Consider the following 25634-nt stretch of genomic DNA (forward strand, 5'->3'; position numbering starts at 1 on the left):
GCTTGTGTATTCCACACGCTCCATGGTCCAGCCCACACTCCTTATCTGACCTTATCTCTGGACATCAGTCATGGTGCATCTTCTGCTCCAGTTAGGTAGGCCCAGCCTCATTTCTTGTGATTTATCACAAACGCTCTCCATCCCAGCTCCAGGGAGCCCCCCGTTGTTCCCAGTCCACTGCTGCTCATTCCCAGCACTGGCTTTCACTCCTCCCACTCTCCCCATGTGGAGAATCCTTCCCGTTTCCTTCTGCTTGTTCAAGAGGATCCTCATCTCCAGAGCCTTTGTCTTAACACTGCCTTTTTTTTTTTTTTTTAACTGAGACAGGGTCTTGCTCTGTCGCCCAGGCTGCAGTGCAGTGGCACAATCAGGGCCCACTGCAGCCTCGACTTCCTGGGCTCAGACGATCCTCCTGCCTCAGCCTCCCAAGTAGCTGGGACTACAGGTACATGCCACCATGCCTGGCTAGTGTGTGTGTGTGTGTGTGTGTGTGTGTACACTTTTTTTTTTTTTTTTTTTGTAGAGACAGGGTTTCACCATATGGCCCAGGCTGGTCTCAAAGTCCTGGGTTCAAGCAATCCACCTGCCTTGGCCCCCAAAGTGTTGAGAGTACAGGCATAAGCCAACACTCCTGGCCTCTTTCAAGTACCTTTTAAGACTCCTCCAGCCTCGAGTGATCTATCCTATGTATAAAAGCATTTGCCATTAAGTAACAAATTATCTTTTCTTATTCATATTTGTCTCATATGTCTTAGTTTTCTTTTCCCAATTATCTTGTCGGGTCCTTGAGCTCAGAAGCTGTATTAGTCAAGGTTCGCCAGAGAAAAAGAACCAGTGGGATAAGTATAATATAGATAAGAGAGAATTTATTATTGGAAGTGACTTATGCAATTATGGAGGCCAAGACAGTCTGTGATATGCCATCTGTGAGCTGGAGGCCCAGGAAAGCCCATGGTGTAATTCAGCCTGAGTCTGAAGGCCTGGGAACGGGGAGCTGGTGTGTAACTCCCAGTCCAAGACGAGAGGCCTAAGAACTGAAGGAAGTGAGGTGGGGGGAGTCTCAGGGCATGAGAAGAAGGATGTCCCAATTCAAGAAAAGAAAAGGGACAATTTACCTTTCCTCCACCTTTTTGTTTCATCCGGCCCCTCAATGGATTGGATGGTGCCCACCCTTATTGGTGAGGGCAGATCTACTATTCTCAGCCTACTGAATTGAATACTAATTTATGGAAACACCCTCATAGACACACCCAAAAATTATGTTTTACCAGTTATCTGGGCACCCTTAGTCCAGTCAAGTTGACACATGAAATTAACCATCACAGAAGCCATGTCTCATATACTCACTGAGCATGTATATGGTCAGCACTCAGTCAACACCCAAATGATTGTCAGAAATCTCTGACAACTCCCCCTTCAATAATAGGCTCAAGTGCTACCACTTCTGGGTCTCCGAAATAGGCTTGGCTTTCCTTTCTCTTTCTTGTATTTGTACCCTCTGTGATGAAAGTCACGCTGTCTGATTGCAAATTCCTTCTGGGCAAGGGCTGATGTCTTCTCATCTGTATTGTCAGTCTCCAGCACAGTCTCTGCTACAAAGTAGGTGTTTGGTAAGTATTTGATGAATGAGCATTTTCTAGAACCAACTTTTAAATTGAATTTCTTGGTCCTGGAGACGTTTGTTTTTCATGTGAGTTTTCCATCCCTGAAAAAAATAGGAAAAGAAAAGACAAGGAAACGAGAAAGCAACTTGAAAACAGGAAAAAAACTGGTGAAAGTTATTTTCATACAAGTCTTAGTTGACCTTTCTCTGTAGCATTAAATTCCTTCCCTGTGGCATTAAATTCACAACCTAAGCTATACCTAGCTTTCCAAACTAGACAAGCATCCCACTTAAGCACAATTGATCTCATTTCAGTTTGTGTCTTTGGGCAATGAAATACCACAAAGACTTTTTCTACCTTTGCTTTGACGCTTTTTAAAAAGTAATTTCTAAATATTTTTAAAATGTTTGAAATACACAATGATATGATAACTCCAAAGCTGTCATATTTGTCAAATAATTCAAGTCAGAATTTAATATATCCTGTAACTGAGACTCTTTTATAAAATTGAGACAGGCACCTGAGGACCACTTTTATTTCTGTATTTTCTCAGTGTCCCAAGCAACCCTCTTCTGAGAAATCACTAATATTTCCTGAGCAGTTGAACCACAACAAAGACCATGGAAAGAAAGAAAAGAAAAAAAAGGGGGGGTCTGCTCAGACATTCAGAGCACACATCCTTACACATGCATTCTACTGACCTGCAAAATGTGAGTGGGAATTTATAAATGCCTACAAAAAGAATATTCAAGTCAACATTTGACCTGTCAAATCTAATCAGTTTGGTTTTGATCATTGTACCGGGTTGCTATTCGCAAACACTAATTGAAAGCAAAAACACAAACAGCATTTTTAAAGAGTTTCTAGGAGAATATCCCATTTGCACACACAAGTAAGATTAATTTTCCCCAGAGTTGAGCACTTTCAGGATCAATTGACTACTGATCCCAAGGAACAATCAAAAAAGAAATTCCCTAAAAAAATTTTTTGAATGTGAAGACCCAGCATGGGAAACTATACCTTGAAAATGCAGTTTGAATAGCTTGTCTTTTAATCGCAAGTGAAATAAATCAATCATCTATTAGACTTTTCTAGTTCCTTGTGTAGTCAGGGATGGAAGAGTTCACTGCAGCGGGATTAGGATTAACTGCGGGGATCTGGGTCCAGGAACTTGCCTGACCGCTAGAATGGGGCAGGGAGTGAGCAGAGGAGTTTGCAGCAGTGCTGCAGCACACAGCAGAGGAAGCTGGTAGGCACAGAATAGTAACTGGCAGTCTTACAGCTGGGACCAGGGAGGTCCAGCAATGATAACAGCTCCTGACACTGTCTAAGTGTATTAATTAACTCATTTAGTCACACAAGAATCCAATGAGGGAGATAGTTTTAATAGACCCATTTTACTAACATGAAAACTGAGGCATTGATAAATTAAGTAGCTTGCTCAAAGTGACCCATCTCTTTGGCAGAGCAAAGATTTGAACATAGACAATTTTGCTCTAACACTTGTGCCCTTAACCACTGACTTGTAACTGTTTCAGGGAGACGATGAGCCTCTTTAGGGCAGCAGGGCAGTGGACAGCCACTGGAAATGTGAGAGCTGGCAATATTTAGAGAGGCACATTGAGGTCCTTCCAGAAAAGTCTAACTGCTTGCGCCAGGATCCAGGCTCAAGGGAGGGACTCAGGGAGCAGCCCCTAGAAGTAAGTGCTTTCACTTGCTAGGCAGTGCTTCCCTGACTCTTAGGCTGAAAATTTCTAAAAGGAAAAAAAAAACAATGTTAAACATGAGTCCCAATTTATGTACCTTTATATATTCAGTTATACATTTTGTAAATGTACGACAGAATTAATGTACATCATAAAATATACATAAAGGGGAAAAACCATTCTTTTACATCAACAACTAACTATAAATTTACTTCAAATAGCATTCCTCAGTACTAGCACTAGAAATGTGTGTCCCTGACCAAAAATATATATTTTACATAATTTAGATCTACTGTTATTTTGAAATTTATCAGAAATTTCTTGATTAGAACCCAGTTTTCCTAGAATCATTCCCTACTTGTTAGATTATTTATCCACATATAGATGATGATGTGAAAGAAATGCAAAGCAAGACCCTTGATATATCGTATAATCCTGAAACTATATATTAAAAACAAAGAGTCTTTTAGAAAGCCTGCAGCAGTTCCCCAAAATAAAGGTCACCCATGAAAAAAAATTCTCCCTAGAATGATTCCTTTAAATCCTGGAAACAAAAGCTCAAGTGTTTACCCGTTCTTTTTAACATTTTTCAGAGCAACACAACAGAGCCAATGTATAAAATAAGGCATTGGAGTTCAATGTAAGCTACCACCAGTGACAGAGCGTGTCCATTCTTGGCAAAGATTTATTTTTCTGATTATACCAATAACACACACATACACAAAGAAAAATTAAATTGAATTAAAAGAAAGCGTTTCAGCAATCTTGACAGGCTTGAGCCCTCTGACAGCTCCTAGAATTCTATCAGCCGATTGTCATCGTGTTGCTAAAGCCAGCTGCCTCTTGAAACCAAATTTAATGGAAAGAGGAGGAGCTCAACAAAGCAGCTTAAACATCTCACCTTCAAAGCTCATTGAAAACTAGGCTTCCTATCAGTCATGTGTCAAAGGTTGCGCTCATCCTACACCATACAGATTAGTTCTTCAAGTTCCATTTGTGTGGTCATCCCTTGAGTTTCCTTGAAGCTCTGAAAAGGCTAAAAGGTTATTTCCATCTGGAGCCACTGGAGCCTTGATCCATGTATCTTTTCCCTCCACGAATCTCACATGGCAAGCAGAAAGCGAGACTCCCGACTTCCACGTGAAGGGAACGATGTCAGGCTGGCTGAGAAGCCTGATGGTGGCTGGTTCCAAAAGGACTGACCCAAGCCTGTATCGAGCAAGGAGGCTGCCTGCTAACCAGAGACACCACCCCCAACGGCGGCAGATCACAGCCCCTGTTCTGTCTCTTTTGAAGCTTCAGGTTAGGGATGGGCAATTCATAGCAATTTGCCTTTGAGGTGATAGGTTAGGCAATGGGGCATGACTCAAGAAGTAAGAAATCTGCGAGAAGTTTCATGAAGGTTGATGGTGATTGTGACCATGTGACCTGTGCAATCTTTAACTCATCGAGTATCTAACATGGATTATTAACTGCCTTGAGTGTTTTAAAGGGACTCCTTCTGTAAGTGCTTCATGGGGATTTTTCCTAATGGGTAAGCTATGTAAATGTCTTCCACAGCCCCTGTAAAATCTCCCATGCTGAAATAACTACATCCCTGCTCTACAGCTGTGATTGTGACCGGACATGTCCTGGCAAACGGTAGCCACCATCATAAGCTTTGGAGGACACTGTGTTCTTCTAGATACTCCCTGGGCCATCTTTTCAGATGTGCCCTTTCAGAAGTGGTCATCTTTTCAAATGTCCTTATCTTAGCAGATGGCTACAGCTTCCTAGGATATTTGCATTCAAGGTGCTAGTTCAAAAATGTGACCTTGAATTCACGGCTGCGAAGCTCAACTGAGAGAAAACATATTTAGGAGGATGGAATCCACACATTGCCCTAGAAAACTCTTTCTCACCCTGGCAGATACAACTTTTGAAAAATATTGATACCTGGGCCCAATCTAGAAATTAGTCTCATATGGGTGCTCAGAGAACATAAGGAGGTCATTAGGGATGGAGTAGAATGAACAGTAAAGGGAAGAAGAGAAGAAAATAGGGCGAGAGAAACAATAGGCTGTGGAATGGGGAGAAGAGGCCCAGATTAGGGAGGGCATGGCAGGCCATGGTAAGGGCTTAGCTTTTGCCCAGAGGGAGGTAGAGTTCATAGAGGGTTTTAAGCAAAGGAGTAACATGATACGATATGTATTATAAAATGATCACTCTGGCTAAATTAATTCCTTTTGCCATTGCATCACTTAAAATCAAGCTAAAAATGCAGAAAAACTGAAAACAGGGGATGATTTTCCAAGCTGCTACTCAAATGTCTAATGACAAGAAGTGGCTAGGATCCTAAATCCCAGAATCATCCACATATTATCCCCCCCAGATTCATGGTAGAGATATGTAGAAGGCATATTTCAAGCAGGCTTATATTGTTTTATTCTAAGAGGGCTGAACTGGGGATGTGAGGTTTCAAGTCCTTCTTTGCTTAGGTGTGTCAAGAGGTCATTCCCAGAAACTCAAATTTAGTGGTTTGAGATAGACTGTAGACATATTGTTGTTAAAATGATTCCAATGCCCATTGTTGAAAACACATCTCCAAAGGCTGGAAAAATCAACTGACATTGGCAAATGCTTTTAGCTTTCCTTACTTGGACTCTATATAGCTGTACTGTCTATACGGTAACCACAAGTTGCATGTGGAGGTTGGGCACTTAAAATGGGGCTAGTTCAAACTAAGATTGTGCTATAAGCATAAAACACTCAGTAGATTTTAAAGACTTAGCATGAAACAATAGATTTATGTATTAGTCAAGGTTCTCCAAAGAAATTGAACCAGTAGGATATAGAGAGAGACACATAAGAGGGGTTTCTTAATGGAAATTGGCTCACGTTATTATGGAGGCCAAGAAGTCCCATCATATGCCATCTGCAAGCTGGAGAACCAGGAAAGCCACTGGTATAATTCAGTCTGAGCCCAAAGGCTTCAGAACCAGGGAGACAAATGGTGTGACTCCTGGAGTCCAAAGGCTGGGGAACTAGAAAGACCAGTGTCTCAGGGCAGAAGACGGACGCCCCAGTGCAAGAGAGGGTGAATTCCCCCTTCTTCTGCCTTTTTATTCTGTCCAGGCGCTTAATGGATTGGATGATGCCCACTCACAATTATGATCCTCTTTATTCAGTCAACTGACTCAGATGCTAATCTCCCCCAGGAATGCCCTCATAGACACACTCAGAAATCATGTTTTATCAGCCGTGTGGGCATCTCTCAGGTCAGCCACATTGACACACAAAATTAACCATCACAATGTAAAATGTCTCAATAATTTTTACATAGATTAAACGTTGAAATGAAGATATATTGGATATACTAAATTAAATACAACATATTGTTAAAATTAATTTCACTTTTTTTGCTTTTTAAATGCGGCTACAAGAGAATTAAAATTACAAATGTGGCTCCCAGTACACTTCTTTTCTTTCTTTCTCTCTTTTTTTTTAAAGACCTCTGTCTCCCAGGCTAGAGTTCTGTGGCACAATCATGGCTCACTGGAGCCTCGAACTCCTGGGCTCAAGCAATCCTACCTTCCTAGCCTCCTAAGTAGCAGGGATTACAGGCATGCACCACCAGGCCTGGCTTTCACATTATATTTCTATTGAACAGTACTGATGTAGAGCTTTTCAAAGACTCCTCTTACATAGGAATCATAGCCGTCTATGATAACCTTCAAAATACACCTGCGATGCTACCATTCTCCACAGTAACTTTTTTAAAGAAAAATGCTAAATTGCTTTTTTAGATCTTTCTTGTAGGCAAGATATAAATGGAAGGCTTTGAAAGGCAATACGACATAGTAGTTAATAGTCAGAACTTGGTAAATGTGTGACTGCAGGCAGGTTGTTTACCTTTACTCTGAGTCTCCATTCCCTCGCCTGTAGAATTTGAATAATATGTACCCCATGGTGTTGTAAGACTAAATAACATAGTCCCTGATGCTCCATAAATGGTAGACACTTTATAATTGGTGCTGAAATTTCAAGACAGTGTGGAGGCACCTTGGATTCGGGTGATGAGATTCAGCGTAAGAAGCAATGCCTCAAGTGCTTGCACCAACAGAGATGCAGAAATTCATCATCTCCCTAATGAATCCTGAGTTCTCTTTATAATTCTGTCATTTGATTATAAATAAACTCTTAGGAAGTCAGATTTATATTCAAATAGCAGAATAAAAATAATTACAGAAGCAAAATGTCATGTGGAAAAGGTGGTCAGAATTATGGTTGCCACGTGCCTTCGCTAAATATCATGACTAAAAGGGAAAGACGTGCAGATCTTTGCCTAGAAGGCAAGAGAAAGAAGAGGTGAATAAAAAGACTGGAAGCTCTTGCTACTCTAATCAAACTGTTTTATTTGTGAGAGTTTGCTTTAGCTTGCTCTGTATGTTTGACCTTAAGTCTTTTCACCTGTGACCTCATCACCATTATCTAATATTGCTCAGCTCGTTAGCCTTGAAATTTATAATTTAGTTTTTACACCATTTTATCCTATTTCTTCCCATTGCCAAGCACAAACATTTGCTTTGTAAAAAAAGTGACTGAATTTATTAAACCAGTTTGTCTTCAAAAGTTTCCCTTTTTTATAGACATGGGAAGACTCACATGGTTGGTTTCCCAAATTCTCAGGAGACAAACCAGTGAAGCTGAAGCCAGTTTTGTATGCAACTAAACTTCGTGCCCCATCTTTTGGGTCTCCAATTAGAATAAAATCAGGGATGGGCAGGCAGCATGCATTTTAAATCACCATCCATGGTCACCATTATTTCCAAATTCAAAGGCACCATTAGAACAGGCAAATATTTGCAGGCATTTCATTCCACCTTGAACTATTAAAAAATAATAATAATAAGACATTAGAAAGAAGTGATTATTTTAAAACTTTCACACACTACGGAACAAAAGAAATGGCAATAGGCAGGGAAACATTATAGTAAACAAATCAACACACCGTTGTTGTTAGTAAAGGACTTTATTACAAGCAGACGAGGCAAATGAAGAAGTTGGGAAGAGGGTCAATCTCACTTTCTGAACCAGGGGCCCTCGGGAAACCTGTGCTTTCGACAGTTTCTTTGTAGGATTGGCCTGGGTGCTGAAAATAGCATAGAGTCCTTTACAGAATCCTTTATTTCAAGGAGTTGCAGTATTTCACATGTGGCACGGCCCCTCCCTTCACTGGCCTCTCTCTTGCCACTGGAAGGTGCTTTTGCAGTTCCCCTTGTGACAAAGAACAGGTCAGAGAGCAAATCTCTGAGCAAACCAGGTTTGGCACGCACATCGCTAAGCAACAGATGCTTTCTGGAAAAGCATTTGGGGGTGTTTTGGAAAGTACGTGTGTGTACATACATACATATACATAATTTCTGGGGAAAAAATACATACATACATGTGTACATTCCTACTTTCTGAAAATCACACACACACACATTTTCCAGAAACTCATTTGAGGTTGATTTTATGTGTATGGAGACAGAGAAAGTCATCCATCCATATAGAAAGCCTTTTGCAAGCATTTTTAATTTATTTCATAGAAGCCTGAATTTATTTCACACAACAATGAATAAATCCATTCTTTTGCCACACACGTGGTGCAAAAAGAGGGGTGTGCATGAAGCATCTACAAAGGGGAAAAAGCTGCTGACACAGGGAAAAAATATTAAAGTAAAATTTTAGTTGTCAGTTTTGTAATTGAAGCTGTCTCCTCCCTTGAAAATATTGTTTCCATTGAAGTAGAAGGCAAAAGGGGATCTGGAAAGTGTCCCACAATGTTCATTTCCCCAGATAAATGACACACGTCGTGTGTGCATGAAGACGACCAGAGGCCGTCGCTGTGCTGGGGGTGCAGAGTCCAGTTACTCATTCAAAGCTCTGTGTAGTCATACAACAAAAGCATGGCCTAAATCCATTCTTTTTCTTCTTTTTCCTTTCTCTTCTCATTTTTTTTATTTTTTCCTCCATCTTCCACCAAAAGGCAGATAAAGTATAACAACTTTGATGACAACCTCATTTCCAGGATCTCTGGATAAATCACAATCCTTCAGTTATATTTTCCAAAACCTGCAGTTAGCCAGTTACTTCTTGGTTTCCTTGAGGTGAATCTTTGCTTTTTAACTATATTTTATCTTCTTCGAATAAACTCTTACTGAAAAATTATAGCTAATGGTAGAAATACATCACTAAGATGTCTTGGATTTTCTTTTGGGGAGGAGAGGTGGGGAAATAAAATGGAAAAAAAAATGTATATGGCCAAATTGTTCTGTGATACCATTAATTCATGTTCATTAATTCAAGCAGTGTACATTGCATACCTAAAATATGCTAGGCGTTGGATTGTACTCCAGAAATAAAAAGTCAAATAAAACAGTGTTTCCCTTAAGGAAACTGGTCTCCAGTATCTGCATATGTAAACTACCAATTCCAGTTTAGTGTGACAAACTCTTTGGAAGTACTAAATTTTCAAAGTATTTCATCGAGAAATGAATGTGGGTCAGGCAAGGTGGCTCACATCTGTAATCCCAGCACTTAGGGAGGCCAAGGTGGGTGGATCACCTGAGGTCAGGAGTTCGAGACCAGCCTGGCCAACAAGGTGAAACTCCATCTCTACTAAATATACAAAAATTAGCTGGAGGTGTTGGCCTGAGCCTGTAATCCCAGCTACTCAGGAGACTGAGGCACAAGAATTGCTTGAACCCGAGAGGCAGAAGTTGCAATGAGCCAAGGTTGTGCACTCTCGCCTGGATGGCCCAGCAAGAGTCCATCTCAAAAAAAAGAAAAAAAGAAAAGAAAAAGGAAAAAAGAATGTCTAAGTCTGGTTTTCATAGAAATAAGTGCAAAACAAGCCAGAGGAGTCATTACCAAACTAGAAAGAAGCCCAGGACCAGAATATGCAGGATTAGTGGAGGAGCCCAGTGCTCTTTGGCCTGACCACTTCTTGGACTCGGTATAGCATCATAGACAGCATTCAGTAAACATCTTTTTTCAAGAGGCATAGTAAAGAGCTACCTACTAAGAGTCCGCAAACCCTGTGAGACCTCAGATAACTTTAGTAGGAAATAACGAAGTTCTTGAGTAGCTTGAAGTAGAATCCCATTAGCTTCTAATGCTTCCTATATTTGCGCTCCATTCAATGAAGCAACTCTAGAGAATTTCTCTGAATCCTGTCACCATTAACACTGCCCACAAAAGTGCATTACCCATTTGATGAGTGAGACTCAGCTGTGATAGTCTACCTGTTTCAAAGCTACCTATACAGTGTGGCACATTCTCTAAAGAAGGCAGAAGGCTTGAAGACGGTTTGTGTTGATTGAAGAACATTTCAGTGATGAGTTAGAATATTTAGACAAATTTCAAGGCTTAATTAATATATGAAATAAAGTAGTTCCAGAGATAAAGAGGAAAACCAAAGTTATAATCTATAGTTCCACTTACCTTCCTTGGTCAAGGCAAATATTACAAAAGATATGTCCTGCTTTTATAATAATCAGCTAATGGGAATGACTTTGAATTTCAGAACATATATGGGAATGTCTCAAATCTTTCCATCAACTTCGACTTTGAAGTGTGACTTTTTAAAATTCAAATATAAATCATTCTATTATTAACAAAAGTTTATCAAAAGTAAAAAGGCATTTGTAGATTTTTGGTTTTTCTTTTCTATTAAGATCTTTGCTGGTAGAGAAAAATAAAATTTTATTACTTTCAAGATTCCATTGTGTTTTTATGTTTGTGAGTAATAATCAGTGGTTCCCTGGTATCTCATTTCATTTTTAATTCCCAAAGCAGGCGCTAATAAGCAAATCACTTTGTGGGTTTCTGTGAAAACAGCTAGAGCCCTCCTCGTCCCCTAGACAGAGGGAGGAGTGTGGCCTCTGAAGTTCAGCAGATCTGCATTTGACTCTTGACTGTCTGATTAGCTGGGTGACCTTGAGCAAATTACTCCTGTAAGCCTCAGTTACCTCATCTGTAATATAGGGATGATGACATCTGCTCAAAATGTTGCTGTTGAGTAATTAGGTTAAATGAGATAAAAAGTGCCCATTGGCTCCTATTGGAACTCAGTAGGAGCTCATGTCTTCATGGTGTGTAAATGTGTACCTGGCTCCCATCCAAAAGAGTCGTCGTTGGATCAACCAACTCATGAGTGCCTCTTTACACTAGCCTGAGACTAAAACCACAATTTAAAGTGGGGTTTGTCCTCAAAAACCACTAGGGTCAAGAATTCTATGTGACTCAGGCAGATCAGCTGAGCACGGGAGAAAATACGGAATGTGCACTCTAAGTACAGAGCTCAGAAGAAGCAGCTTGCAGCCTATCAACAGAAAGGGTAGAAACACCCTGGTGTGTGCGACAGGCACAAATCATGTAATTCAGCAAGTCTACAAATATGTAGTTAAAGAAACAATATAATTTCTAAAAGCAGTAGCCTCGCAGCAAACTGTGAAGTTAGCAGCACAGAGGCAAACTGAGGCAGTCACTGGATTGGAGACAAGCTGATTTGTGAAAGCTGCTTGAGTAATTGACCAACCTCTGCACAAATATGTTCCAGCTTACAAAGCCAGTATAAAGGAGAAAAAAAGCAGTCGAAATTAAGAGCATTCGTTAAGCTGTAAGTCCTTTCATTCTTTTGGATATATTATTCTGAATGCATCTTATAACATTTTCATTAATAAACTGCCATTTTAATTAATGATGAGGTTTCAGTCAACTGAATGGCATTTCTCTCAAGAAGCCCACTTCATACACACACAAAAGAACTCTGAAATTTTTCACTAAAGGAAAGGCCAATGTGATCCATCTAGTTGAAGAATATACTATTGCAATTAAAAAATAATTTAATTCCATTCGGCTCAACTCAACGAACATTTATTGAATATCTGCTGGAGGCCAGGGGCTAGCTGAGATTGGACACCGTTCTTCCCTTCAGAAACTCACAGTCTAGAGAGAAGCCAGGTGCATGAATAAGGTATTCACCTTTAACCTCGTTATCCCTGTTCTGTTCCTTCCCTTCTCTTCCTGGTAAGGCACGCTTATCTGCAAAAGACTTTCTACATGGAAAAAAAAAAAAAAAATATATATATATAGGCATATGCACACACACATATAAATATACATATATACCCTCCAAGTAGTTTCCCAGAATTTTTTGTGTGTATACAAATATTCATGTTCATATTTTTTTTCTAGAAATGGGACAATAGCGTTGTATTAATGTTGGTTTCCTAACTCCAACTTGCTCTCAAATGGTTCAGGAATTAGATATAATATATATTATAATATATTTAATATACTACATATATAACATTTAAAATTATTTTAATTATATATAATATAATTAATGTTAAATATAAATATATTTAAATTTTTAATTTTAATATTTATGTTATATTTAAATTTTGACTATTTACTATTTATATTATATCTAAATATAACATATTTAATACGAGAGAGAAAACAAATATAGTGCAATGTTAAAAGTTAGGGAATCCAGATAGGGATGATATAGGAGTCATTCATACTATTTTTACAACTTTTCAAAATTATTTCAAGGTATATTGTGCTTGTAAAAAATTTTAAAATAAGGGATTCAAGACCTTCCTGGCCTCGATCCTGCCTTTCTTCAGCAGCACCTCCAGCCGTTCCATCACCCCACATTTAATATCAAGTTATGTCCAACATCCTCCCGCTGTCGTTCCTGATGCTGACTGCACGTTAATCTGTGAAAATGTTGAAATATGCCAATAGGCAGGACTCTCCCCAAACAATCAGATCAGGACTCCTGGGAGTTTGCTCCAGCCATGGTTTTTTCCAAAAGCATAACCTAGGTTGGGAAGCTTGGAGTCCCGCTTCCCGAACACCACGCGGGTGCATTCCTCATGCCTTGGTGCCTGCTGTTTCCAGTACTTGGAGGGCCCTTGTCCACCTCTTCAGTCCTGTAGGTTCCTAGTACTTTGTCAGGACCCAACTCAGATGTCACCTTCCTTAGTGAAATCATCCAGGCATCCCACACCCCACCCACAGGCAGATCCCATCCTTCCTGCCTCCTGCTATTTATTGCTACACACTCTCCTCCTTCTTGAGGTCTCCCACACTGTTGTAATGCCGTGTTTGCTCTGTCTCCCAGCCTACTGCAAACTGCTTTAGGGAAAAGTTCACATCACGTTTGCTTTTGTCATCAGCATGAGCCTCACATATAGTAGGATTATAAGAAATGTTTACTAAATTAAATGCAAACAAGGTTATACTTGTTGGAATAAAGTCATAACAAGGAGCTATGGGACACTCGAGGATGAGCTCTTACAGTGCAGGCGGCACTTGGGAAAGGAGATGGAGCTCACGCAGAATCGAAGAATGAATAAGTAGCTAAGTAGTTGGGCAGGAGAGGAAAGTGGGAACAGCCGGCCCCTTAGGCTGGTTGGAGTCTCGTGGAGTACATGAAGGAGGATGGCAGCTGAGGCCAAGAAGGGAGCCAGTCCAGACGATGAAGGGGGCCAAGGGCTTTAGTCATCCTGGAAGCAGAGTGAGCACCTCGTACAGTGCTGGCACACAGATGCCCCTCAGTGAAGCATTTTAGAGAAATAATGAGTGAGTTACTTTTTTGCTCTTTTACTTTACATTTGGCAAGGGAGTCATGGGACCGGATTGAAACTAACCTTCTTCCCAGAAGAATGCATCTGCACATACTTTCCCCAAAAATGTCAGAAGATTTACAGGTTTTCTAAAATGTATTCAGTGACCCTTCCCTCAAAATGATATGCCACATTTTAAGAAGAGGGATATATTTTCGGTTTAAGAAGGACAGGGTTACACTAGGATGTAAGGCGGGTCACTGAAAGTCTGTGAAGGACAGATTATAAGAGGTAAGATGCCCATTGGAGGACACCCTTTAAGAAGTCATCACAGGTGCCAAAGTGAAACCCAAGTGCCTGAACCAGAGGCACGGCAGAGCTGTGCCCAGGAGAGAACAGATGCAAAGGTTACGAGGCAGTGCAAACAGGGAGCTTAGGTGTCTCCAGGCTTTCTGCCTTTGAGTGACCACGCAGATGCAGTGTCATTGGTCAAACTAGAAAATTCAGGGAGAGGACCAGACTTGTAGGAAATGATGAATTCCATTGTGTGAAGCTTGAGTTTGAGTTTCCCATGAAAGAACAAGGTGGAGTCTCCCTACAGAAAGTTGCAGATTGGGAGTGATGCAGATGGAGCTCTCCTAATGAGTGAGTATAGAGTGAAATGGAAGAGGAGCAGGGGAGGGAAAACCTCAGTGCCCCAACATTTTCAGGATGCACCAAGGAAAAAGAGCCAATGACTTACAGAAAAGCTGAAAGAGGGGAAAGGAAAACCAAAGAGAGATTCCAAAGGCTCCAAGAGTTGAGTAAATCAAACAAGGGCAGAAATGGTCCTTTCACTTTGGTAACTAGAAAGTTGATGAACACTCAGTGACAGAAACTTCACTTCAGTGAATGGAGTTCAGGCCAAAATTAATGATTAGGAAGTGAAAGTGAGGAGACGAGAAGTTTTTCTAGAATTTCCCCAGTTAGACTGGGAAAATCTAACTGGACCTCTAAACAGCATTCTAACCTATTGGTCAGGCCCTCTTTCTTGATAAACCCTTTTTCCTTGGTCTCATTCAGACCTCATGTTCAAGGGGTCCCTGAGGTTCCCTAATTCCTTCCTCTCTGTTCTTCCTTTGCAAGCTCATTCCCCTGTCTCACTTTGAAAAGGTGACTTCTCAGGGCTCAACGCTAGGTCCTCCTGTCTTCTCTCTTCATACACTTCTCCCAGGGAATTCTATCCATGCTTGCATTTTAAATACCATCATAAAAATGATTTTAAAATGAATATTTCAGCCCAAACCTTTTTGACTCTTTGACTTCGCTTCCCTGATGCAAAGCACCTCAAATTTGACCTGTTCAAAGCTGAACTTTTTTGTTGTTGTTGCTGAAACAGCATCTCACTCTGTTGCCCCGGCAAGAGTGCAATGGGGTGCCATGATGGTTCACTGCAGCCCCAATATCCTGCACTCGAATGATCCTCCTGCCTCATTAGCTGGGACTACAGGCTTGTGCCACCACACCGGCTATTTTTTTCTTTTCTTTTTTGTTTTTTGTTTTGTTTTGTTTTGTTTTGTTTTGTCGCAACGGGGTCCCGCTATGTTGTCCAGGCCAGTCTGAAACACGTGGATTCAAGTGATCCTCCTGCCTTGGCCTTCCAAAGTGCTGGGATTACAGGTGTGAGCCATGGCACCCAGCCAAAGCTGAACTCTTGATACCTGCCATATCCCCAACCCCACCAAGATTGCCTGCCTCTGTGTTCCCATAATCAGAAATTGTCACCACCATCTATCCAAAAATCCATCAGTCTGTCTTAACACTCTTTCCTTCACCTCTTTAATTCCTAAACATCATCAGATTCTGTCCACTCTGCTACTCCAAACCATCATTATATTTATTCTGTCCCATTGCATAGCCTATTCAGTGGTCTCCCTATATCCCCTCTTTTCTCCCTCCAATGCATTCAGCAAAATGCAGCCAGAATGAGCTTTCAGAACTGAAATCAGGTTATGTCACCTTTGCTTAACACCTTTCAGGAGCTACCCATTGCTTTCTGTATAAAAACCAAAGTCCTCAGAATACCACGACCTTTCTCTGTAGCCTCACTTCCTACCACGGTCTCCCCTGAGGGTTTGTCATCTTGGCCTCCACTACATTCGTCCTCAACATTCTCTTCTTCCTCAGGGCCTTTCTTTGCACATGCTCTTTTCTCTTCCTAGAATACCTTCCTTACCCCCAGTACCAGCAAAATCTCACTGGCCTTCAATTATTAACTTAAATGTAATTTACGACCTGCTAAATCTCCATCAGCTCATGGTTCACAGATGGCACTTATTACATATTTGAAAGAATGGATGAAAAAGACTGAGCACTAGCCAGAAGAAAATAGAGGTTCAGGGGAGGGGGACCTTTAAGATGAGAATGATTTAAAGCCAACAGCAATGAAATGATTTGCCTGACCAAGGTCAAACAGCGAGTTGGTGGCAAAGCCAGGACTACAGTCCACAACTTTTGATTCCTGGCCTCCCCATGCCCCACACTAATCCCTTATTATATGTCTTAGATGAAGTTTGCTGTAGTGAAGCCCTCATCTCATTTGCTCTCCCCAAAGTATTCTCACATGTTGACCACCACACATACCAGGAATATGTATTAACACAGTTTCAGGAGCATGACCCAGGACATTCTGTAATAGATGAAAACTATCTTCCTGTTGAAGATCCTAGTAGAGTTGTTCAGTGGTGCTGCTCTGAAACTCCCATCCAAGAAGGCCACCTGGCTCCCACACAGTCAAGCTATAGCTGACTGATGTGTTTACGGAAATATACTTCACACTTGTGTCTTGTGGGTCGCACATGCCACTCAGGATAAACTTAGAGATTTTTCTTTGGCATTTTTTTCCTCCATTGTACAGATTCAGACATTTAAAGCTTATTACATAGAAACTGACCTAGAAGTGACCGGGCCTTTGGAGAGAATGGCAGGAAATTGGTTACAATAGATATGGACCCACCTGGGGAAACAGAACTAGTAGAGGTGAATGTGAACCCGTCCCAGGTCCGATGTTGTTAGTCCAAAAAGATTAGAGTAAGTTGAAGAAAACATCAAACAAACAGAATAAAAAATTCAGCAAGGAAATTCAGAGTGGTACACTTGGGGAGAAAAAGCAGATTTTGCCAATGTAAGACCAGGAGAAAAACTGGTTGTGCTTCAGCACAGCAGTATCTTGGGAGAATAACAAAACAAGTTTAAGCAGAGTTGTGCCGTGCAGATTGCCTGAAAGGAACCAGGCCTGCCTGATGCAGAATCATGATGCATGCAGAGGATGATGTCCAAGGTCCCCGGGAGCAGAACTCCATAAAATTCACTTAACTCTTTTACTAGGTGACTAATTAAAAAGCAGTTAATGAGAGTGATAATTCTGGGCAATGGAATTCAGCCATGAAAGTGGTTAATGACCTGAGGCTGCAGCTCAGGTCTGTGCCTCCTCTAGCATGATTCTGGCTCCCAGAAGTGCCTCCTAGACTTTAGCAGAAGCTGCACAGAGTTTCAAGAATCCGGGATATCTGGGAAGAGGTAGAAGAGAGCATTGGGCAACAGAAAGGAGTAAGCAAATATTAAAGGGTTTATTGACAGCAGAAAGTAAAAAGAAGGAAGCTCACCACAATGGAAGCTCAATTAATGTGGTTTGCTTGAGCTACTGCCTTGCTGACTGAAGGAGTGGATAGAGCATGTGGCAGTTTGCACAGTCTGGGAGACCTCGCTTCTCAGCTCCTTATTTAGTGATGTCATCTTGATAGCTTGAAGTCAGACAGGGTGGCAGTATTGACATCATGGGAAATAGGCAAAAACTATAAATCAGAATTTTTCCCTCCCCCCCAAGCCAGTTGTTTAACATCTACCAACTTACCACTGGGTCATTTCATTGAAATCCCTGTGGGAGCAGAGTTCCCTGGGGTTCTTGCCTTAAGAATAAACCTGAACGTGTTTTGGTTTTGCTTTTCTATTTAATTACTAATACACAGTGGCACTCTTCAATTATCTTTTATTACACAACCAGAGTGGCTCAGCATTTGTGAAGTCTCCTGGCAAACTCACCATCATTTCAAACATTGTTTCTGTGGGGAAGTTTTCCAAGTTGCAAGTTACTGAGCTTAAAATAAATGTTTGGGAAAGAGCCCATTTGGAAGTTAGGAGCTTTCAATTCTGAGTCCTGATAGGGAAGTTGGAAAACAGAAAGAATCATGCCAATTTTAAAATATAGGTTGCAAAATATAGGTTGCAAAATCCTAAGTGAAAAGGCAAAAGGAATAGAATTATTTAACTTGGAGAACAGAAAGATGAAGAGCAATTGAATAACGGGGGTGAGTGCCAGCTGTTTGCTTTTGGCTTCTGTTTCTCGTGGGGTTTTTTTCTTCTCCCACTGTAAGCCCCAGGGATTTGGTTAAACAAGGAGATAAATATCTTTGTGGTATTATTCTCGAATGAATAATTGGTAGATTTTATTTCAAACATCTGCAAACTTCTTTTCCTCGATCAGGGATAATTTACATATTACCTGTGTTGAGGACCAAGAAATAGTTAAGACAAGGTTACTTGTCTACTTGAAGGTTAATCGTCAATTTTATGATCCTGAGTCTACAGATGGCATAATGTATTTCAAAACTTTGAGAAACATGATATAATTAAGCAAATCTTTTTTATATCATAGAATATCTAAATACAGAATTTATTATTTTTCTATCAAAAATGAACATTATAAAACTTAGACTATTAGCATTATCTATAGTAGTATTATATTATCTACATCTGTTAGTATTATCTATTACTAGCATCTATATTACAAGTACAAAACCTTAAATCAGGCATTCTAAATCAATACTTTTTGATAATTTTATGAGGAAAATGATGCTATTTTGGGCTTGTTAAATGAGAGTTATTTTCAGTTATTCATTCAGAAGAGATGAGAGAATTGCTTTCTAAAAGATATTACAGTACCCTGATTTGGCATTTTCTTAAAGAGATGTGAAACAATGAAACGGCAGCTGTAAATCTGCCACTTGGAGCCTTAGAGGACTCACATCACTCCCAGGCCTTGGTTTAACAGTTGGTTTATGATGTGGTTTCAGAATAACACTTTTAAACATGGTATATCCCTTCCTACAAAACTGACATAAATCCATAAAGCTTTTAATGATGTCTCTAAAATACAGCCAAAGTATTCTCTGAGGCATATTTTTGGGTTGTTTATCTAAAATCTCTAGATTTCTGAATCTCCCTCCATGATCTGCCTTGGAATGGCTGTCTCCAGGGCAGCTGATACACTCATCATGTCTCACCCAGGCGGGGACCACTCAGCTTCGTGCCCCATCGGGTACATTATCCCGCCTCAGCTTCCACCCCAAGCATCTCACACCCTTGTGCGCATAAGTATCACTTGGGAACCTGCAAAAAGTGCTGCTTCTCCAGAACCTCTGAGCTAAATTCTGGGACTAGGCCTGGGGACCAGCATTTTAATAGGCTCCCAGGAAAGTGGTCCCAGAAATGATGTGACAGTCTCAGCTCTCCCTGCTCTCTGACTCCAGTTCTGGCTCCGGGATGGAGTAACTGGAGAGAGGCTGGATGTGGAAGCTGAGGTTCTTGCCGGTGGCACACTGCACCTGTCATTCAGGTGCTGGGGTCTCTGCTGCCCGGACCCTTCCCTCCCTAGGCCAAGTTCTGTGCTCCTCAGTCTTGCGTTTCAAGTGCCTCGTATGCGCGTCTCCTCCCGCCCATCATCCTGCCTGCCTCGCTCTGATTTGTTTGACTCTCCCAGCCTCCATCTCTAGCCTGCCTCCCACCCTCCCTCCAAGTCCCAGGTCCACCTCTTCTCACCCGCGCCAGTCTGTTTTCAGGTAATGACCCCCACATTCTCTGGCAGAAGCTCTCTCTGTGGCAAACTGAATTGCACAGTGTGTTTGCTCCAGGCGGCCCACCCCACCCACCCTTCCTGATTTCTCCTCCCTCCCCTGTCCTCTGTTAGACACGTTTGCAGAAGCTGGTCCTAAGAGTGTCCATCTGTCCCACCAGACTCTGAACTACTGAGGGCAGGGGTCACCTGTGCCTTCCTCGCTCGATCCCCAACACCCAGCTGAAATGTGGTGGGAGCCTCGGGGCTCTCAAATGAATGACTGATTCCATAAAAGAAGCACGTGAATTTTGTCCAGGCGGCATGATGCCTTGGACCTCAGACCCTCTCACTGCCAACACACTGTGCCTTCAGCTAGAAAGCTGCTCTTCATCCCCGCCACCTGTACTTGGCTACCCACCTCCGGCTCCCTGGGTCCCAGCTTAGATGTCTTTTCCCACAGCAAGTCTTCCACCACCCCTGTGTTCCAGGGGGCCCTGTGTCTACCTGATCCTGCACTTACCGCTCTGCATTCTAATAATCTATTTATCCGAATCCTCCTCCAGGTCTGGAGCTCCTTCAGAGCAAGAGTTGTCAGCACCCAGCATCGTGCCCAGGGTGCAGTCGGTGCTCAACAGATGTTTGCTGAAAGCTAACTCAGGACATTTAGGTAGTGAGATGGGGTTCTCATCACACAGCTGCTAAATAAACCGCCATAACATTCACTGTATTGTACTCACAGTGTTGATGCGTCTCCTCCCACAACCACTGCTAGATGGAAATCTCCTCACGGGAAGTGACTGTATTTTGTTCGTCTTCACACTTCCGTAAGTCAGGCAGCAATGAGCATGGATTAAGTAGCTGTTCAGTCCTATGTGTTCCAAGAAGGATGCTTTTGGCATGTGGAGCAGGAGAATTCTAATTTTTTTTTTCTTTTCTTTTTTGGAGACGGAGTCTCTCTCTGTTGCCAGGCTGGAATGCAGTGGCGTGATCTCGGCTCACTACAACCTCCACCTCCCGGGTTCAAGCAATTCTCCTGCCTCAGCCTCCCAAGTAGCTAGGACTACAGGCACCTACCACTATGCTTGGCTAATTTTTGTATTTTTAGTAGAGATGGGGTTTCACTATGTTGGCCAGAATGGTCTCGATCTCCTGGTCTCGTGATCCGCCAGCCTCGAGCTCCCAAAGTGCTGGGATTACAAGTGTGAGCCACCATGCCCGGCCCAAGAAAATTCTTAATTGCATAAGACAGCCCCACACATTGCAGGACACGCTGCTGTCCTTGCCTGTGCCCACTAAATTTCATTGGTATCCCAATCATTTTGACAACTACCCCACCTACAAAAGTTTTGGGGGTAAGAGGACCAGGAGGAAAATTGCACAGCATATAGTTGAAAAGCTACAGTTAAGTCTTTTCCTTACAACTTGGTCAGAAGCAAAGGACTCTGTAACAGTGCCATGGTGGATTGTATGTGTCAACGTAATTAAGAGAGAGAGGATCTCTGAAATATAAGATATTTATTTGGAAATAAAGCATTGCAATGGGAATATGCATGCCATAGTTAACTATGTGCATATTCAGGTAGGTGAAGACACAGGTTTTTAAAGGAAAAAAGGAGGAGGATTACATAATTGTTTTAAAATAATTATCCTTGGCTACAAAGCTCAATGACAAGGGTGACACCAGTCCAAGATTGGACAGGCAAATTCTGGGCAGATGTTCCTGTAGAAGTCTTTTGTGTTTTTTGTGTTTTGTTTTGTAAAGTTGCAATGGTGTTTGTGCAATGTTGTGCTTTTTGCAGAGTCTTTGTGATAGTTCTTGTGATCAGGCATTTATTCATGGCCTTCCCCAGCTCCATTTCTCAGGGCCTTTTTTTTTTTTTTTTTTTTTAATTAATGACTTCATTTTGATTCTGACAACTTTCACACCTGTGTGTGGTGATGTGAGGTGGAGGACAGGAGGTGTCACCCTCAATATACAGTGGTAACCTGTCTTTGTAATAATGGTTCACTAATCTTTCCTGAGCACTTATATATTCCAGGCACTAAGCTATGTGTTATACAGTTTATTTAATCCTCACAACCACCTATGAGGTCCCATTTTTTAGAGATGAAACTGAGGCTGAGAGAGTTTCAAGACATTGACCCAAGTTAACACAGCTGCTACAGACAAGGGCAAGATATACCCCCAGGCGTCGGACTTCACTGCTCTGTGCCGACCTCTTTAACAAGAACAAACATCAAAATTCTCAGATGGAAGACTCCTATTAAAAACTGTCCTCTCCCATTAATTTTAACGTAGAGCAATTTTGCAAAATATATTCTGCATAGTGTTAATTTAGTGGGATGTCAAGTGTTGTGAGATTAACGGTTGCATGGGCGATGGAGTGTAAGAAATGCTTTCAGCAAGGCCCTCGTAGAAGGTCGTGAAACAGACACCATGAAGACCACAGGAGCCCTAAGGTGGCACAACCCTTCACAGTAAGTCAGGGGTGATTTAGAACATTGCTGAGCAAACAGCAGGGAGACCGGCAACAGGAGCTTGCTGGCCGTGAAGTGCCTAATATCCAGTAAGCGCTGCTCAGGCTCTAGGAAAAGGCTGATGCAGGAAGGGTTTCTTTCTTCTAATTTCTCAATAATAATAACAATAGATACTATTTATTGAGTACTGATCACTCTCCACTTTATAGATGAAATACTGAGGCCTAGAAAAATTTGTTAAGTAACTTCTCCTGAAGTCATACAGCTATTTAGTGGTAGAGCCAAGTTTGAACCCAGTTCTCTCTAACTTCAAGACATGTGATTGTAAACCCTATACACAAAGCCTCTAGGGACCTAGGGTTTATCAAAGGCTTTCCTGTGTGAATATCCAAGCAAATTCTGTCTCAAAGAGGATTCCCCTATGGGTTCCTTGTACAAGGGATTTATTTTTGGCATATCTCTTCAACCTGACAATTAGTGCCGTGGTCTGAGTACATGAACTTTTTTTCAGGGTATGTAAATTTTTTGTCTTAGTACGTGTAATTTTTTTCTGGTATAATGTAAGTTTCTTAAATTTTACTTTCTTTTTAATTGTATAGATTTCCATATGATATGGTTTGGCTCTGTCCCCACCCAAATTTCAAATTGTAGTTACCATAATCCCCACATGTTGTGGGAGGAACCTGGTGGGAGGTAATTTAATCACAAGAGGAGGTCTTTCCTGTGCTGTTCTTATGATGATGAATAAGTCTCACAAGATCTGATGGTTTTATAAATGGGAGTTCCCCTGCACATGTGCTCTCTCTCTTGTCTGCCACCATGTAAGGCATGACTTTGCTCCTCCTTTGCTTTCCACCATGATTGTGAGGCCTCCCCAGCCACATGGAGCTGTGAGTCCATTAAACCTGTTTTTCTTTATAAATCAGCCAGTCTGTGGTATGTCTTTATTAGCAGCATGGGAACAGAATAATACATCATACTTTGTTACATGCTTTTTTTTTTTTTTTTTTTTGATAAGAGTATTTGTGTTGATGCAATAACACCTTTGTCCATAGAACTCAGTCAGATGCCCTTCCTGGAGCCAGTGCCTGCACTCCATGAGCTGCTGGAGAGGTCATCGTAGGGTGTCCGCATCAGACCTCTCCTCATTTTTCAATTCTCTCTCTCCTTTATAATAGATGTTGGTGCATTTTTTGAAGAAGGGATGTGGCTACGATATAACTTCCAGGCACCAGCAATCAACGCCAGAGACTCCGGCAGCAGAGTAGAGAACTCTCCCGACCAGCAGAACTCCCACCCAGACCTGGCCCAGGAGGAGATCCGTTTCAGCTTCAGCACCACCAAAGCGCCCTGCATTCTCCTCTACATCAGCTCCTTCACCACAGACTTCTTGGCAGTCCTCGTCAAACCCACCGGTAAGGTCGAGGATACCCAGCCTCTGCCATTTAACATTTCGGCAGACAGAATGTTCTAGCAAGAGTCTATAGATTGTTCTTGGTTTGTTCTTTATTCCCCACGGGCCTTGCTGAGCAAGTCACATAACTTCTTTGAACCCCATTTCTCTCCATGAATATCAGGAAAACAGCTTGCCAGCTGGGTGAGTTGGAGCAAGGTGTTAGAGTAATAACGTTGATAAGGCATGTTGGATTCTTTACAAGAACGCTTTTTCATGAATCGGAGATAGGTTTGTGTGTGTGATGATTATTTTTTCTTCTTACTAAATAAACACATTCGGCTGGACACTGTGGCTCATGCCTGTAATCCCAGCACTTCGGGAGGCCAAGGTGGGTGGATCACTTGAGCTCAGGAATTTGCTACCAGCTGGCCAATATGGCAAAACCCCATCTCTACAAAAAATACAAAAATTAGCTGGGTGTGATGGTGCATGCCTGTAGTCCCAGCTACTCAGGAGGCCGAGGTGGGAGGATCACTTGAGCCCAGGGTGTCGAGGCTGTAGTGAGCCATGATGGTGCCACTGCGCTCCAGGCTAGGCAACAGAGTGAGACCCTGTCTCAAAAGAAAAAAAAAGACTAATAAGAAAGACTAATAAAAAATAAATACATTCACTAAATGTGCTAAACAGAGATGGGCTTTGAATGAGTAAAATTAATTTTACATGAATTAATTTTATCCTGATTTATGATAGTATGCCAGTAGGTTGTTACAGAATGTTTGAACTTTCAATCGGAATAGAAAATCAGAAATGTTTTCATTCCCAGTCCTCTCAGAACTTCAAATTCACAAAATATATCCCTGTCGTAAAGGTTCCTTAAAGCAGGAGGGCTTTTTTAATTTTAATTTTTTTTTTGAAACAGGGTCTTGCTTTGTTGTCCAGGCTCGAGTGCAGTAGCAGGATCACAGCTCACTGCAACCCTAACCTCTCAGGCTCAAGTGATCCTCCCACCTTAGCCTCCCAAGTAGCCAGGACCACAGGCACACACCACCACTCCCAGCTAATTTTTTAAATTATTTGTAAAGATGGGGGTCTCACTATGTTGCCAGGTCTGGTCTTGAACTCCTAGACTCAAGAGATCCTCCTGCCTTGGCCAAACTGCTGGGATGACAGGCATGAGCCACCATGCCCAGCCCAGGTGTGGATTTTTACTTGTAATATCCTGGGCCATCTTGGTCATCAAACATACATGAAGCCAGAGAGGATCTCAGTGCATCTAAAATTGGCAGCCTGAGGAGAATATGCAAATGGGCTTGTGACCCTTCAGCAGTGACCTCTGAGAGACATCTAAGAAACCCTGGAGTGTACAAACCTGCTGAACTTGAGAAGTCCACTTCCTCTCTGAAAATGAATTCATACACGCTTAAAGTTCTAAGATCACTTTTATTTATCTATTTATTTATTTTTTGACATGGCGTCTTGCTCTGGCGCCAGGCTGGAGTGCAGTGGCACAATCTCGGCTCACTGCAACCTCTGCCTCCTGAGTTCAAGCAGTTCTCCTGCCTCAACCTCCCGAGTAGCTGGGATTACAGGTACGCGCCACCACGCCTGGATAATTTTTTTATTTTTAGTAAAGACAGGGTTTCACCATGTTGACCAAGGCTCTCTTGACCTCGTGATCTGCCCGCCTTGGCCTCCCAAAGTGCTGGAATTACAGGCGTGAGCCACCACGCCCTGCCCTAAGATCACTTTTTTAATGAATAAAAATATTTTAAGAGCATGCAGGAACAAATCTCTCTAACTCACTTCCCATTAGAGCTGAAAATGTGGAGGCTTTCTCTCCCACTGCCCATCTTTTCCTGCCCTTCAGTGATTATTCCACTGTTATGGCATCTTAAAGAGCAAGAGTTTTGAATGGGCACTGTGGCTTGTGCCTGTAATCCCAGCACTATGGAAGGCTGAGGCAGGAGGATTGCT

General features: G+C 41.8%; 1 protein-coding gene across 1 annotated transcript in view; it reads left to right on the forward strand.

Annotated features, from left to right (window-relative positions):
* The window catches only part of CNTNAP2 (contactin associated protein 2), a 2262889-nt gene that overhangs the window by 2030895 nt on the left and 206360 nt on the right, over positions 1-25634 (forward strand). The window contains exon 19 of the mRNA XM_015447321.4: positions 23443-23679. Within this exon, the coding sequence (XP_015302807.3) occupies positions 23443-23679 (237 nt within the window). The remainder of the gene's footprint in view (positions 1-23442; positions 23680-25634) is intronic.

Source organism: Macaca fascicularis, chromosome 3 (assembly GCF_037993035.2).
Source record: "Macaca fascicularis isolate 582-1 chromosome 3, T2T-MFA8v1.1".
In the NCBI taxonomy this organism is placed as follows: Eukaryota; Metazoa; Chordata; class Mammalia; order Primates; family Cercopithecidae; genus Macaca; species Macaca fascicularis.